The sequence below is a fragment of the Amphiura filiformis genome, chromosome 16 (genome assembly GCF_039555335.1).
Source record: "Amphiura filiformis chromosome 16, Afil_fr2py, whole genome shotgun sequence".
Classification (NCBI taxonomy): domain Eukaryota; kingdom Metazoa; phylum Echinodermata; class Ophiuroidea; order Amphilepidida; family Amphiuridae; genus Amphiura; species Amphiura filiformis.
In genome coordinates this window covers 53,778,559-53,795,130 of record NC_092643.1, presented here as the reverse complement: position 1 = coordinate 53,795,130, position 16,572 = coordinate 53,778,559, and the positions used below count along the sequence as shown (strand labels likewise).

Sequence of the window (16,572 nt, the reverse complement as noted above, 5' to 3'; positions counted from 1 at the left end):
TTTGGGTATTTCTCTTTAAAAACACTGCTGTGTTGTGAACAAATTGGACAAATAGGGTATCAAAATGTGCGCAAATAAATCATCCTTCTTTCTATGTTGAAATATTGTGAACACAATTATTAGTTCTGATGCTATAGGCATATTTATAACAGCTGTGTTACTTTTTGTGCAATCTTTACATGGCCTCCATGCATAGCACCCACTTAAAATCAATTATTGGTAGCTTTCCAGGCTCTAATGCCCACCCAGCAACTTTACTACACATGATCCTCCAACTTTTTAATGCGCAACTTTACTTTGTTAAGGGCGGTTAATGGAACGAATACGGTAATGCTTGTGAATGGCAATGGCCTATTGTACTTTCATAGATTTCTAACTATTTGTGAAAAAAAACCCGGTGTATTTTAAGCTACATATATCAGTTTCATATGTAGGCACCATATTTTTAAGTGTTGATAAAATATTTTGTAAACAGTTTGCCAATAAACAATTTAACAATAAAATTTTTAAATTGTTAATAATTTGCCATAAAATTTGTAGTATTATTGCAAATTTCAAAAAAATCTAAACTATTTGATATCAGGACATTCCTCGTATTCAGAATGCAATTTGGTGTGTCTGATGTGCTCTCATGTCCCACAAAAATACAGTACAAACATTGCTATCCGATCCCTTAAACAGAATTATATTCTCATTTAGGTCATTGTATAATATCTCATAACTCATCAACAAATATCCCACTGATTTATTTATACTTCATCAGTCAATAATATTTCAAATCCTATAAAGCATGGCATACACCCCGTATACTTGGTTCAACTTAGAAAGGGCAAAAATTATTTGTTTTTTGTTATGCACACATAACACATTAATAAAGTCCCAATTTATATGCTAGTGTAAATTCACATATAAAGCATGCACCAGTCACATTTTATAGCAAAGTGCAACTAGCGTAGCTGTACACTAGGAGCCACAACATGCTCATCTTTAATCAGGGCACTCTTCTCTAACCCCAATACATTTGTACATTCATTAAATGATCTTTGGAAATTTGGGTACAAAAACTTGAGGTCAAATTTAGCCTTATTATAGTACAGTTATTGAACTATGCCATTGGGATGAGGCCATTGTGGTCCGTAGTGGTAGTGCTGTGCCCAACTGCATGCAAGCCATTCTTTTAAATGTTGTTGAGTCTTGCCATTTATAAGCCAAACAAAGTATAGAGAATAAAATTTGGATTACAGCATGAATCCAAGCAGTGATGCCACACAGCACCTAACTCACACAATTGGGCTTCTTCTATTTGTCAAGAAAGTCTTATGTATGTGCAATAGCTGTCTTTTTCATTAAAAGTTATAGCATTGTTTTAAGGTGGTTATGGAGGCATTATGAAAGTGCTCTAAGCATGATTTAAACAGATTAATTGAGTAGAGCAAAGTTAATCGGACATACGGTTTTCAAAATATATCAATTTATATTTTCTTTGTATCTTATTGTTTTTATCAATAATCAATCAAGTTAATGAGCTAAAATGACTGAGAAGCTCATTTACATATAATTTTGCCAATATTTTGCTAAAATCCATGCATAAATGTTCAGGCACTTTTATTTTGCATAATTTTGCCCTAAAACTTGGTCAAAATGTTTCTAATATGTTCTAATGTATTATATAGTGAAGCCGCCCCCTAATTTGCATATTTGCATAATTAATTAGCATTTATGCAAATTAGCTCATTAATTATGCAAATATGCTAATTAGAGGGCGGCTTCACTGTATAATACATTAGCACATATTAGAAACACTTTGACCAAGTTTCAGGGCAAAAGTATGCAAAATAAAAGTACCATGAACATTTATGCATGGATTTTTAGCAAAATATTGGCAAAAATTACATATTAATGAGCTTTTCCAGTCCTTTTAGCTCATTAGCTATATTGATTATTGACAAAAACAATAGGATACAAAGAAAATATAAATTGATGTATTATGGAAACCGTATGTCCGATTTGCTCCAAACAAAAGGCATATTGATCAGTGTTCTTTACCCTACTCAATTAATCTGTTTAAAACATGCTCAAAGCATTTTCTAATTTCTAGAAAATGCATCCAATACCACCTTAAAAGGTCTCAAGTTTGAGGGTAGTGGGACTTGAAATGTTTCCATAATATCACCTGATAAACAGTCTCATCAGTCTCATAACCCAATGCCAACCTTATACACCAAACAGAATTACTCATTTCAAGTTTTCTATAACCACATCTTTATTGATCATAGATTTTGAAGTGCAGGACATTTACTCAATTTAGTGATCATCCACCCAAATAAGGTAGTTTCTTGGCTAAATTCAGTAATAAGGCACCAATAGGATTTTGGGTGCCTTTTCTTTCTTTTGAATGCAAATTGGGCTACTTCCACACCACTTTGTCAAGTTGCGTAACACACCGTTGGTCTGGCAACCCTAAATCCAAGCAATTTTCCTGCATGGCTTTACAGTCCTTCCCTCATGGGATAACTATGTAAATCCATCTCTTACATCTCTATTGGATTACCTTGCTAAACATTAAGACAAATTATATATACATTTAAGCCTATTCAATCCCAGCATCAACGTTTTGAGTGATTCCATGATGGTGTATTTTGTATGTTTTTGTAATTTTTTCAGTCAAATTGCCACACAATTGGGTCATTTAGTAGTTGGGCAGGAAAAACCTCTTAGGTGTCATTGGCCCCTGAACATGTTTAAAGCAAAACCTTTTATGTAACCTTTTGGCAGTTTCATTTTAAACATGTTCAAGGGCCACAATCACATAGGAGGTGTTTCCTGCCCAACAACAAATATAGCTGGATAGTTAATGCTCTGCATGCTAGCCATAGGCTTCAACATAAAAGTCCCAAGTCTTTAGATATTTTCTAAAAATATCAAAAGCTATTTCAAGAACCACTGAACCAATACTGGGCTTGTTTGTACTCATTTTAATGCATTTTTAAGTGTTTTTTTTTGGGGGATGTATATCTTCAATATGAAAGATCAAAATTTTTATATGATGGACAGCTTTTCCTCCCAGCTACATACACTTTTATAAGTACATATCATTAGATTTATAAAGTTTACTGCAAGGACTGTTAAATATCAAAAATATCAATTTCTAATAATTTACGATTTGTTTGTTTGTATTATATCGCAAATTTCAAAAATTTTTAATTATTTGATATCATCAGGACATTCCTTGTATTCTGAATGCAATTTGGTGTGTCTGATGTGCTCTCAGGACCCACAAAAATAATGGGCAAAGGTGGGTGACCGACACCTTAAGTAATGTAAAGTCTTATAGGGGCATTTGTAATCCATAGCTTCATCCCCCACTTTTCTCAAAAACAAAAGTTCAGATTTTCATACCTTCAGAAACCTCTGGCTATGTAATGTTTGTGTGCAAAATATTTCTTCCATATTGCTTCCAGGGTTTGTTTTTTGCCGGCAAAATCCTGTTTTTGCCGTCAAAGTGGCAAAAACTAGTAAAAAAAAAAAAAGGAATGAACATTTTTCACGGATATCTACTGACACATACCACAAAAAGAGGATGCTTTAATCACAAAATACTTTAAGAGATCAAAATCTTGATCATTTCATTTAGATTCAACATTTCTCTAACTGTAAAAATGATCAGACATTGCAATCATGTTGATACATGTTGCAGTGGCTTATACTACTAATACTAATACAAGGAAAGGAAAGAAAGTTGTAGGCTTGATGATAAGAAGTGTCTGGGGTAAATGTACTTTTTTTTGCACTAATACCTGCACTAAATTTGCTAAAATCATACCATTGCCTAGAGTTGTGATTATTCTTTCTGTTAGTTGAAGAGAATATTTGAATAAAAAATCAACCACCTTACCAAAAAAAAATTGCCATCAGACATAATAAGTGTAAAGATAACATAAAGTTTAAAGGAGGAAGGCGGATTATTCCTGAACTTAATTTATTCTCTGTTATCTTCAACCAGGTGTTAAACTCAAATATCTCAGCAAGGAAGACATCTTAAAACAGCAACATCCTGTGGAGGCGGAAACATCCTTTGAAAATCAAGAGTAAGTTATGTATATTAAAACAACTTTTTTTTATCGGGGCAATCCACATGGCAGAGGAGGTTCACATTAATGTGCACTTCCATAGCCTGCATTACATCAATATACGGGTGCAGTGAACTGCACTGTAGGGTAAATGTGTAGAGGCAACACTATAAAGCTGAATTTATGCTCAATCACCGAGCGATTATGATGCATTTGCAAGATTTTTAGTGTATCACCCATTGCTTTTGCATGCAAATTTGCTTGCAAATAACATTATTGTATTAAATTTATTCAAAATCAAACAAATTACCTTTTAAAGACATATGCATCTGTGCGGGGGGGGGGGGATTGACTGAATTTTGATGTCGTCATTGGTTTAACACATAAACACGAAAATGTCTCAAATATTTCCAAAAGTAGCAATATTTTGTCTAAATCCGTTGAGGTTCGACAATGAACCTCATTGTAAGTACGTTTTTAAAAAATTATTTTGCATGAATAGCGCACGACATGTTATGATATATACTTAAATTTGCCCTTCGTGAAACAATGTATATGTGGTGTAGTGGTTAGCATTTATACCTGCCACACGAGAGGTGTGGGTTCAATCCCCAGTAGCGGCAAAAAATTTTTTTTCTTCACAATCATTTTGAATCAAAAATTATTTATTTTCATGTGAATATGTATACATTGCACTGGGAAATATATTTTGTGCATGATTTTTTTTCTGTAAGGGGGCCAATAGAGCTAAAAACGCACCTTGGCTCGGGGAAAAATAATTGCGTCCATCGTCCAGGCAAGGTATTAAATTTGTAATTTCTTCACAATTAGTTTGATTTGATTTTAATTTTAAACAATTTTAGGTCTGCAAGTTACCAGATTTGGAGCTTGCTTTAATTCTATGTGAACATCTTTTCAATGTGCACCAGCTTTTGGTAACTGAATTCCTCATTTACCAGGTATGTAAAAAAGCAAGTTGGCTTTAATTCTGTGTGAACATCTTTTCAATCTGCACCAGCTTTTGGTAACTGAATTCCTCATTTGACCAGGTATGCAAAAGCAAGTTGACATATTTTGTCTGGACGTCTAGACCTTTGTGTTGATAAAAAATATTTGAAGCCCGGTACCCCAGGTCAACATAAAAAGTGGTAACCATGTGTGTTCTAAATTTCGCGGAAAAGGGGTATTTTGTTGACTGAAATCGCGGACCGCTAAATCGCGAAAAAGGGGGGTATTCTGAGCATTGTCTCCGCGAAATTTAAAAAAAAAAAGGGTATTTCACAGGTTCGTTCGATCGATGTCTTCAGCCCGAGTCTTCAGCGCCCATCCTCTGGCATTTCATTGATTCCGCCTCAATCGTCACAGCGAGAGCGCCAGAAGGCAGCTTTTTTACTATTGGCACGGCGGTTTCCGATATAGTTGTCTAGTGGGTGTTGCACGTATGCTCCCGCACGTTTTGAAGAGAGCTGAATGAGCGACGCGAACATCGATGGTGTCAGATGTAACCGTTTTGGCTGCCGTATACACTTTTCCATGTGGTGAATTGAAAACATTGCGGGAAACATTGGCAGTGATTGGAGCGAATTCACGACCGACCGAAAGTGATATTTTTCCTTGGTTTTTAAGTCTGTTCGAATTCTGATGCATGTAAGTTTTATTTTGTATCGTTGTTTCTCTTCCCTGTTGCACTTGAAGTTTGGCGGCGCCGGTTCGTTTCGTGAAGTAAATAAATCAAAGTAAGCTTATCGGGCATTTGACATGTGTCAAACTAACAAAGCTGCCGAATTTGGAACCTATCATGCAATCCGTGAGGTTTTTTTCGAAAATTTCAAGCTCAGTTTTAAAGAAACACTCCACCCACGACACTCGATCAGTCGGGCGATCAGTCATACTCGGTAATGTTCGTTCGGATGTTCATAAAACATGTATAATGAATAAATTAAAGGGGTATTCCATGATCCACAACATCATCCCCCAACTTATACCAAACTTTTCAAGATTTTGATAATGGGACCCCTACATACATACTGTGTAATTGCCAAAGGAATCTTGTAAATTCATTCCCTTTCCAGAGATATCGGCAAATATATTCGATTTGTATTTTTTGTCCCGGTTTTTTTTGTCTGTCGACAGACAGAAAATATACAATCCTATGGCTATGGACCATTGAAAATATACGTTTTGGTCCATATCTCGCCAACGGTAAGTCCCGGCGGTAAGTCCGATTTGCGTGAAATTTTGGATTCACGATTCTTTCATGAATATCTTATCTACAGATCATTACATGTTTGGGATTTTAAAACAGTTTTGTGGACAGTACTTTCCCTGAATTTATTATAGAAGATATTTTAATATTTTATGTACATAATATGAACATGCATGATGTTCCTAGATAATGTAGAAGCTGTACATGCACGATGATCTCCCAGAGGTGTCTGAACTGGGATAACCTGGATGGGAACCTGGACTGATACCACAAAATTGTACATTTGAATTTCTACTATCTGTTTCTGTATGTGTTTAAGATATATCTGATCTGAGTATCCAACCCATAGTGTTGTGCAGCCTGAGGTCTTGTGTCAAAACTTGGGTACCACAATACTTTAAAGGAACCTCTGTACACAAAACTTCGAGGGATTGTTCCTCTTTGGTTCATTTTCAATTAAAATCAGTATACAGGCATTGTAATTACCCCAGTTAATAACACAGGATCATCTGGGAGTACAACAGACACAAAGTAATGTTCATACTTGCACATTTTGTACTTAATATATTAAAATATTTGGAGTCATTGAAAAGGGGTGTCTGGAAATCTTCTCATTGAAAACCTTGAAAAAGGGGGTATTTTTACCCTGATTTTGTCAGTGATTTGGCAAAAAAGGGGGTAAAATCAATGAAAAATCAGTGAAAAAGGGGGGTTTTGAAAAAGGAAGAACACACATGGTTACCACTTTTTATGTTGACCTGGGGTACCGGGATTTGAAGTGAGATTGAAAAGGAGGAAAATTATAGGGATTTATGGATGTTTGATTCTTAAAAGTAATTTGAATGTTTTACCTTTGTTCTTTGCCCAGTTATTGAAAACCTTTAGTTTGTGGCATTTTGTTAGAATTATAATGTGGATCTCATTGGTGACTGAGAATTTGACTAGTTTTACACCACATGGTCACAACTCATGAGTGACTTTATAGAATTAGAGAATAAAAGATCAGTTTTTGTTTTTTGCCTATCCAATATGGTGTAATAATGGATGTGCTTGCCAATATTTTGAGTAGTGGATGCCGGCACAGTCGGTATCCACTACGATAAAAATATTGGCCAGCCTATCCATTATGACATGATATTGGATAGGCAAAAGACAGAATCTGATTTTTATTCTCATTCTTATTCAGTTTAAGTGTAATATTTTGTTTTTAATTAAAACATTTTTTTTCCTTGTTGCACACTGTCTTATACCACACTATTGTGTGATATTATACACCAGAAAACCAATCAAATCAAGACATACTCAATGAATAAGAATTTCATTTATACATTCATGACATTAGAGGTTCAAACCCTTCTCTATCGATAAGTAGCATTAATGGATGAGCTTTTCACAATATGTGAATTCTAGTGTTAGCATTCCATGTGATTTATGAATAGTTTGTCTGAAGATGCTTTTATGCTTTATGCCCATGACTATTAATAACACTGAACATTACCATCCTAATTAGGAAATATTGAAGAGATGGCGTTTTTTTTGCCTTCTTGTTAAAGCGTAGTATTTTCACCAACTTTAAAGTCCATAATATTTCAGTAGAACTTGGATAATCCTTTGATGTCTTCAGTATATGATAGCCTAATGTTTGTATGAGGTAATAATTATAGTAACTCAATTTTCAAAAATGCCTCTGGCTTCCATTGACCAGATCATGTCATATTCTTTAATATGGTGGAGTGCTTTTAATTCATAAACATGAAACGATGTAGCATTTTGATCTTGTCAAAGCTAATCATTTATCACCATCCTGCTACTTTCACCTACCTCATCAGTTGTCATATTTAGCGTGATTATGTAAGAGACAACTGTCAGGGTAGAGCTCGGCTCACCCGCCACCTTTGTCAAGATGACAGGGGGAGTCAGATTGGATCGCCCAACCTTCATAAAGAATAACAGAGAAGAGTCATGACTGTCAAGGTTGGTTTACGACAATGTGAAACAGTCTGTTTTCAATGTTTATAGGCTATGGTTTTGCAGACTTGTACAAAGTCTGCATCAACACAAAACACTTCAACACGCATCATTCATTGACAATTACGCTTGCGGAACTTGTCATGACAAATCTTAGTCTTCTCTGTTTATTGGTACTTTAATACATAGAAAGAAATTGTATTATTTCTGTGAATCAGATTTCCTGCATTCTACCACTGTCTATTATAGTATCACATTCAAGTCAATAATACTGTTGATATATGTGATCTGATCAAACAAAATCAGTCGGAAGTCGAAACTATTGATTTTGAGATATAGTCAAACAATGGAAATAATTTCTTCTCTTTCCTAATTATTTTGGAATCCCTTCAACTGCTCATATCTTTGGAACAATTTGTCCAATTTCAATGGGGTTTTCTAAAAAATGTAGCTTTGCAAATGCTTTATACATAAAAGTAGAAAAATGAAAATTGAATATGCCTGACTTCAGACTGATTTTGCTTGATCACACCACATATGGCTAGAGTGCAATTTCCTGTGTCACCAGGCTTTTGGCCCCACCACCACAGACAAATGTTAGCCCATTTGCCTTTTTGGGAGGACCATGGACAATTTTCATTTATTTTATTTAAAAACTAGACCTTGATTTTTCATGTTCCCATATAGACCAGGACCAGCTCTTGCCAGCCATTGTAGGTAACAAAATCATTATAAGTAATTGTGCATGTAATTTGACATTCCCTTTTAAAGAAGAAGTTTGACTAAAGATGATAGGGGAGAGCCTATAATCCATCAAGCTTGGTTATTAAAATGTTTTTCACTTTCTGTCTATGGTTTCATGAATACTGAACTCTTTATATGACTTAGATAAGCTTTCAAGTTCCTCTTTTTAATGTTGGTGTAATTAGATTTAAATGACTTAGATAAGCTTTCAAGTTCCTTTTTTTAATGTTGGTGAAATTAGATTTAATTTGCATGATTTTCGTTATTTTTATTCTTCCATACTGTCTTCTTACATCACCACTTACTGAACTGTTATCTGACAATTTTTGTTACATTTGAGACCTATGTTTCTTTTCTAATAAACCTGTTTTGAGAACAATTTGAGAATGAAAAAACAAATTTGTTGCAATTTGCTCTGAGGCAGAATAATTGGGGCACGCATATAATGTTATCTACCGAAGATAACATTGTAATTACACATACAATGTCGAGCAATTTGGAGAGTATGCTGTTAACTAAAATTCAATAGAAATGATCAAAGTTCATCTGTATGCATTATTTATTTTGTCTTTTTTTGCTTTTGAAATGAAATACAATTGCCAGACAGTGCCTGATCAGGATTGCTATTTGGTGGTGTAAGATCTAAAGAATAAATTAATTCACATACATTTTGTGGTAAAAGCAAAATTAACTCAATGGAGCTCAAACCACTGTTATGTAGGGCTATGTAAATAACCTTGTTGTAACCAAAATTGTTCACATTTTGGCACATAGTTTTATGTTGAAATTACACGTCAATTATATACTGAAGGGATGCTGCAGCCAAACAAAATTGTTTTGCTAGCCCAAGATTGCAACAGTTTGAGAAAACTTGTAGTAGCCTGCTACTCAGCCAACTGATGATGATGATGATGAATAATGTTGTAATGCATTTATCGACTACTCAGTGCCAGAAGTGGGTATAAGTGCAATAGCTACCCTGTGAACATTTGGGAATATATAGACATTATGCTCTACTCCACTACATATGGCAGCTATTGCACGCACTCCACTTCTGGCACTGAGCAGTTACTATCTTGGTTAAATATGCAAGTTTCTAATGTATATATCGCTACCAGTTGAAACTTTTTAGTATTCCAAAGCTGTTACCCAAATGGGGCAAAATTTAAGTTGAATGTTTTGATTAAGTGGAGCTGTCTGAAGCATCTTGCCTTAACTTCGTTTAACACCTACATGTAGTCTGGTAGTCTGATAGCTCTCAGTCATGTCAGTGGTATAGCACAATTAGTGAATAAACTATAGGAATTTTTGTTTTTACTCTCCTCTATCATGTGATAGACAACAGGTAGGTCTAATATTTTCACTAGTGAATGCCGGCGATTACGATAAAATATTTAATCTGCCTGTCATCTAGAGGGTAGGAAAAACAAAAATTCATATTGTTTACTAGGCCATATGGCAGCCCAAATTATGTGTCTGTGTCAGTCAGGGTTTCCATGTGTCAGGCTGTCAGCAATTATTTTGGTTACAATTTGGTGTCACAAATCCAATGGTAACCAAACTATGGGAACTTTAATGATGTTGAACAATTGGGAGAGTATGCTGTCAATTGAAATTCAATAGTTTTGTTCATAAAGAAAGTGCATCTATATGCAATATTTATTTGGTGTATCTTTCCAGACATTGTCTGATCAAATTGTCTATTTTGTGGTGTAAGATATACTGTAAATCAATTCACACAATGAATTGAAATGGTGCACTTAAAGCCATCATGTGCGATTTCCGTCAACTGAAATTCAATAGTTTTTGTCGTATTTATTTGATGTATTTTCCAGACAGTGTCTGATCAAATTGTCTATTGTGTGGTGTAAGATTTATAGTATAAATTAATTTACACAATTCTTGTGTGATAGATTGGGCTAACTTTGCTGAATGGAGCTTAAAAGGATATTTTGTGATCCACAGCATCACCCCCCACACACACACTTTTCTCAAAAAAGATGAGATTTATACCATAGGAAAACTCTGGCTACATAATGTTTATGTACAAAAAAATTCGTGCAGATTAATTCGTTTAGCAAAAATGTTGTGAAATTTGAATTACGTTCTGGTACACCAGAACGAAATTACAACACATTGTCTATGGAGAAGTGTATACACATGAACCCGCTAAAAACCATTGTATACACATAATCATACATAACTCACAAACACAAAATCGGAATCAACTGAAATTTTGGGAGTAACCTTTTTTCATGGATATCTCCTAAACAATGCTATAAAAAGAGGATGCTAGGGTCACAAAATACACCTTTGATACACTGATATTTAGGGTTATCTCTTGGTTATACATGAAACTTTCTACAAGTTTGAATAGCACTATAAGCTGAAACTTATTATTCTAAAGCTGTTACCCAAATGGGTCCAAATTTAGTTGAGTGATTTGATTATTGTAGCTGTCTGAAGCATCTTGCCATAAACCCCCTAGATTGGTAGCTCAGTCATGTCAGTTGTAACGGCACAATTAGTGAATAAACTATAGGAATTTTTGTTTTTACTTTCTCTATCATGTGATAAACGACAGGTAGGTATTAATTTTGAGAGTGGATGCGGGTGACTAGGATAAAATATTGGACCTCCCTGTCGTCTATCACACAGTAGAGGATAGTAAAAACACAAATCCATATCGTTTGTTAGGTTTTATCATTTATTAGGTTGTCTGAAGGAAAATACCTTAATGGCATCAAAAGTTGTGAGTCTCTAGTGTCAGTCAGTCAACAATTAAAGCTTTTGGTTAAAATATTGTATCATATGAACAGTTTTTAAGGGCTCAGTAACCCACCTTTGCACAGTATTTTTGTGGGCAGCACATCAGACACTCCAAATTGCATTCTGAATATGAGGGATGTCTTGATGATATCAAATAATACAAATTTGATAGCAAATTATTGGAAATTTACATTTTTGACAGTTACCAGTCCTCAAATTTCTTAATCTAATGATTTGTACTTAAAGTGTACGTAGCTGCATGGGAGTAAAAGCCGAGCATTATATGAAACTTTTGACCTTCGTATTGAAGATATATATGAAGTTTAATCATAACAGACCTAAAAATTTTAGGTGTTTTGTGGAAACTTCATGTAAAATTTTAATACAAAAGGTCAAAATTTTCATATGATGGTCGGGCTTTCCTCCCACCTACATTACTTTAAGTACATATCATTCGATTTATAAAGTTAAGTGACTTGATTTAAGTGGAACTGTCTGAAGTATTTTTTAATAACTCAGTTGAAGCACCCAGTCTGGTAGCCCTCAGTCATGTCAGTGGTAAGTAATGGCACAATATCCAATTTTCTGCATACAAACAAGGACTTTTAACCAATTTTCAACACACAGATTTGGGTTAACTTGATTTCACACTACTGGGAGGCAATCTACATATCTGGGTTATAGGCATTGTAAGTGTACAGGTGGAGAAGCAGTTATTCTAAATACGGTACAATTACCGAAGAGGGTGCAACTTGCTAGACTTGAGTTCAGTCTTTGTTTGCAGAGTTTAGGGTTAGGATTTGGGGTTCGGGTAGGGCAGTCTTGTAATAAGACTAGTAGTTGCACCCTATTCGGCAATCGCTCCCACCACCAACTTGAGTTTGCAAAAACAATTCCAAGAAAGTGACAAGGTCATATAAGGTGTAATGGACCATTCCATTTAAAATCCACACTACCCCTGATAATAAACGATCGGGTAACTTCCATTTGAAATACTCACTCCAGTTGTGGAAGATATAGGTAAAGCCATAATGCAAGGGAGTATGGGTTTCAAAATGATTAACCCTGCCCAATTACATTTGAAAAACATACTCCCTCTATGGAAGATATTTCCAAAATCTTCCACAAGGGGAGGATAGATTTCAACTGGAACAGCCCAATTTGATTGACAGGCGAGTTGTAATGGTTCTTACGGGATTGCAGATTTGCTATGGTAGACTATTTCCCTAGGCTACTGTATTTTTGAAAAAATCGCTCTGTGCTGCCCCAGAAATTGTGAGGAAATACCACAAAGATTCACCTAATGGCACACTTAATGGGCTCCTTTGCCATGGGGTAAAATTCATGTGCAAATAAAGAGCTCCCTCTTCTGAAATCCCAACTAGAATTATAAGTTCTGTGTCTCTATTTGCTGGTGAAAATTTTACGGAAGTTCACTTTAAAGTTGTGCCTAAAATTCCACTTATGTCAAGGTAGCCCATAGCGCCATTAGCTAGGCAAACCTTTATGGTATAAAGGAATTGAAATGACAATATAGGTATATTCCCTGTGAAAGACACCTGTTTTTGACCACATAGCTCCAAAGGACCCCTGAAGTTTACCAAACCATACTGAAAGGAGTTCTAAAATACCCCCTTTTTTACAAAATTGATTTTCAACGTCAAAGCCAAGACTCTTGATTTGGGCAGTTTGCAGCTCCAAAAGACTCCCTTTTATCGATATGCCATCAGCTCCAAAAGACCCACTATTCGCAATTCTGCCGGGAACATACCCACCAACAAATTATATGACGTGCCTTCTCCCCAGGGGTCTCATTCCCATTACCCAGTTTTGCAGTTGGGAGTGGAGACTAGGGTCACATCATATGATATGACATCCAAGGGAATACAATACGCTGCAATAACATGAAACTGATTGACAGGTAAGGATGGGGGTGCATATTAGCCTCCAAAATGTGACGATGCTATCTTCAATTTCACTACTTGGCACTATGTCAAGTTTCTATTTCAAAGCAGGCGGCGAGTGGCATGATGGTCGGAGAGAGCTGGCAAAACCGCTCGGCTGTATGGAATTTTCCATATACTCGGTTAGTTTTGTGGGGTTCATAATCGAACCCCAACGGTTTTAGCTTATATTTATATTATTTATTAACATAGGCCTATTTGTTTGTGATATTTCAAGCATTTTAAAATTTCAAAATAATCCCACAATTACACGGTTGACGATGGAAATTTACTGAATTTAGAGAATGCACGGCACATACCACCTGTTTCAAAGTATCTTTGAGCGTTTAGTTACTTTGCAAAGCGATGGCATACAATGGGCTATTCCAGTTAATATTCACACTACCCCTGATTTTGGAAATATCTTCCGCAGGGGGAGTATGAATTACAAATGTAATTGATCAGAATTAATCATTTTGAAACCCATACTCCCCCTGTATTATGGCGTTACCTATATCTTCCACAACTGGAGTGAGTATTTCAAATGGAAGTTACCCAATTGTCTATTCTATCAAAAATTGATACTCCATATGTGGCAGACTTTAGCTGAATCTTCCACAGGGGTAGTGTGGATTTTAAATGGAATAGCCCAATGTGAACATGAATAGTCGAGAAAACCGCATTAAGTCTCCATGTCCAGAAACAATAATTTCCATACAATTTCTTGATCTATCCAGGAATGTTTTGGAGCAAATAAATACATCCAAAATGTGACATGGCTATCTTAAATTTCACTACTTGCACTGTTTGAAGTTCTTGTTTTGAAATATTTGGAGTGTTAAGTTACTACATAGTGCTGGTGGCATAGTTTTAGTTGGAGCTTGCATATATTTTGGATTGAATTGCACTACATGTACAACTTTGCATTTCTAAGTACACCACAGAGATATCCTAAACATAGCTAATTTAGTCTAGTGCCAAACTAGAAATGTTTGGCTTGACTCAAAAGTAGTGTCCACACAATGTTTATTTTTTCTTTCTATATTTCCAAGACTTCCCGATTCAGACCGCTATCTTAGTGCCAACCAATGAGGTAGACCCAAAGAGTACCAACTCTGCCATGTTTGCATGTTGCTCATGGAGGGTAAATAACATACCTCCCAATGTTTTAGAACCAAAGAGTACCAGCTCCGCCATGTTTGTGTGTCACTCATGGAGGGCAAATAGTGTAGCTCCCAATGAGGTAGATCCAAAGAGTACCGACTCTGCCATGTTTGTGTGTTGCTCATGGAGGGCAAATTGTGTACCTCCCAATGAGGTAGATCCAAAAAGTACCAACTCTGTCATGTTTGTGTGTTACTCATGCAGGGCAAATGGTGTACCTCCCAATGAGGTAGAACCAAAGAATACCGACTCTGCCATGTTTGTGTGTTGCTTAAATGCAGGGCAAATAGTGTACCTCCCAACGAGGTAGAACCAAAGAGTACCAACTCTGCCATGTTTGTGTGTTACCCATGGAGGGCAAATAGTTTGACTCCCAATGAGGTAGAACCAAAAAGTATCAACTCTGCCATGCTTTGGCATCACTCATATGGAGGACAAATTGTGTACCTCTTAATGAGGTAGAACCAAAGAGTACCAACTCTGCCTTGTTTGTGTGTCACTCATGCAGGGCAAATGGTGTGGTACCTGCTAATGAGGTAGAACCAAAGTGTATCGACTCCACTATGCTTGGGTGTCAATCATGGAGGGCAAATGGTGTACCTCCCAATGAGGTAGAACCAAAGAGCACCAACTCCACCATGTTTGTGTGTCACTCATGGAGGGCAAATAGTGTACCTCTGGGTAATTTCACTATGCACCTGTCCAGTTTAGATTCTTAGTGTAATGTTGCTTGCATTCTGCATGGAATAAGTTGTACCAAAAATGTTTGCCTAGTATGCAAACTTATTGTAAATTCCAGGCTCTTGTCAAAAAACACTGGAGGCTCACGTTTTGCCTATAAACCAAAATGGTGGATTTACAGTATCATAATACACATGAGTTGCTCATTCCTCTAGGCCCAAGGATCTCCATACTTTTTATTATCCAGCTAAACAACTACTTCTTCATGTAAGAAATCACCAGAAACTAAGTGCGAACACTTCATTGAGGGATTATAAGCTTTACTGCATAAATCCCTCAATTAAGTCTTTACCCCCAAATGAAATAAGGCACATTTTACTCAAAAGTTTTTGCTGGCATATCCGTCAGGAGTATCTCCATTTATTTGTAAACCAGACTTGGATTTAACATCCAATAAAATACGGACCCAAAGGGTACCGTTCCAATACATCAAACTTGGCTTAACTTTTCAAGAGAAAATTTCTCAAGAGAAGTTTACATACATTTATTGAGTCAATCCTTTAATATAAATTCCTTAGAAAAGTGCATATATATTAATCCTACTTTCCTGAAGCCGGAAACATTCAGGAAAGTAATCTGATATTTGACATATTTCGTTCAACTTCTCATGCACTATTTCTCAAATTTATTAGTTACTTAATTATTACTATTTGTAAACACTTATGCAATTACCTATGGTGATCCAATTATTTTCATATAATTTGAATCAAGATAAAATTTGTGGCCCTGTCCCTTTTTTACCGCCACAATTTTTGAACTGGATAGTCTTACTTTCCCGTAAATACAGAGTCTGTTCCCATCTACACACAGTGTCCGCTCACCCGTGAAGATACGGGACCCTCCCGGAATTTCCCGAGCCAATTCCTAAATTACTCACCCGTAAGATACGGTGCCCTCCCGGTAATATCCCGAGCCCATGCCTACATTAATACTCCGTAAAGTACGGAGCCTCGTCGGAACAAAGTGT

The 16,572-nt window shown here is 35.9% G+C and overlaps 1 protein-coding gene across 1 annotated transcript in view; it reads left to right on the top strand.

The window, feature by feature from the left end:
• LOC140136188 (peroxisome assembly protein 12-like) overlaps positions 1-16,572 on the top strand; it is a 231,436-nt gene that overhangs the window by 32,681 nt on the left and 182,183 nt on the right. The window contains exon 7 of the mRNA XM_072157897.1: positions 4,004-4,088. Coding sequence (XP_072013998.1) covers positions 4,004-4,088 — 85 coding nt within the window. The remainder of the gene's footprint in view (positions 1-4,003; positions 4,089-16,572) is intronic.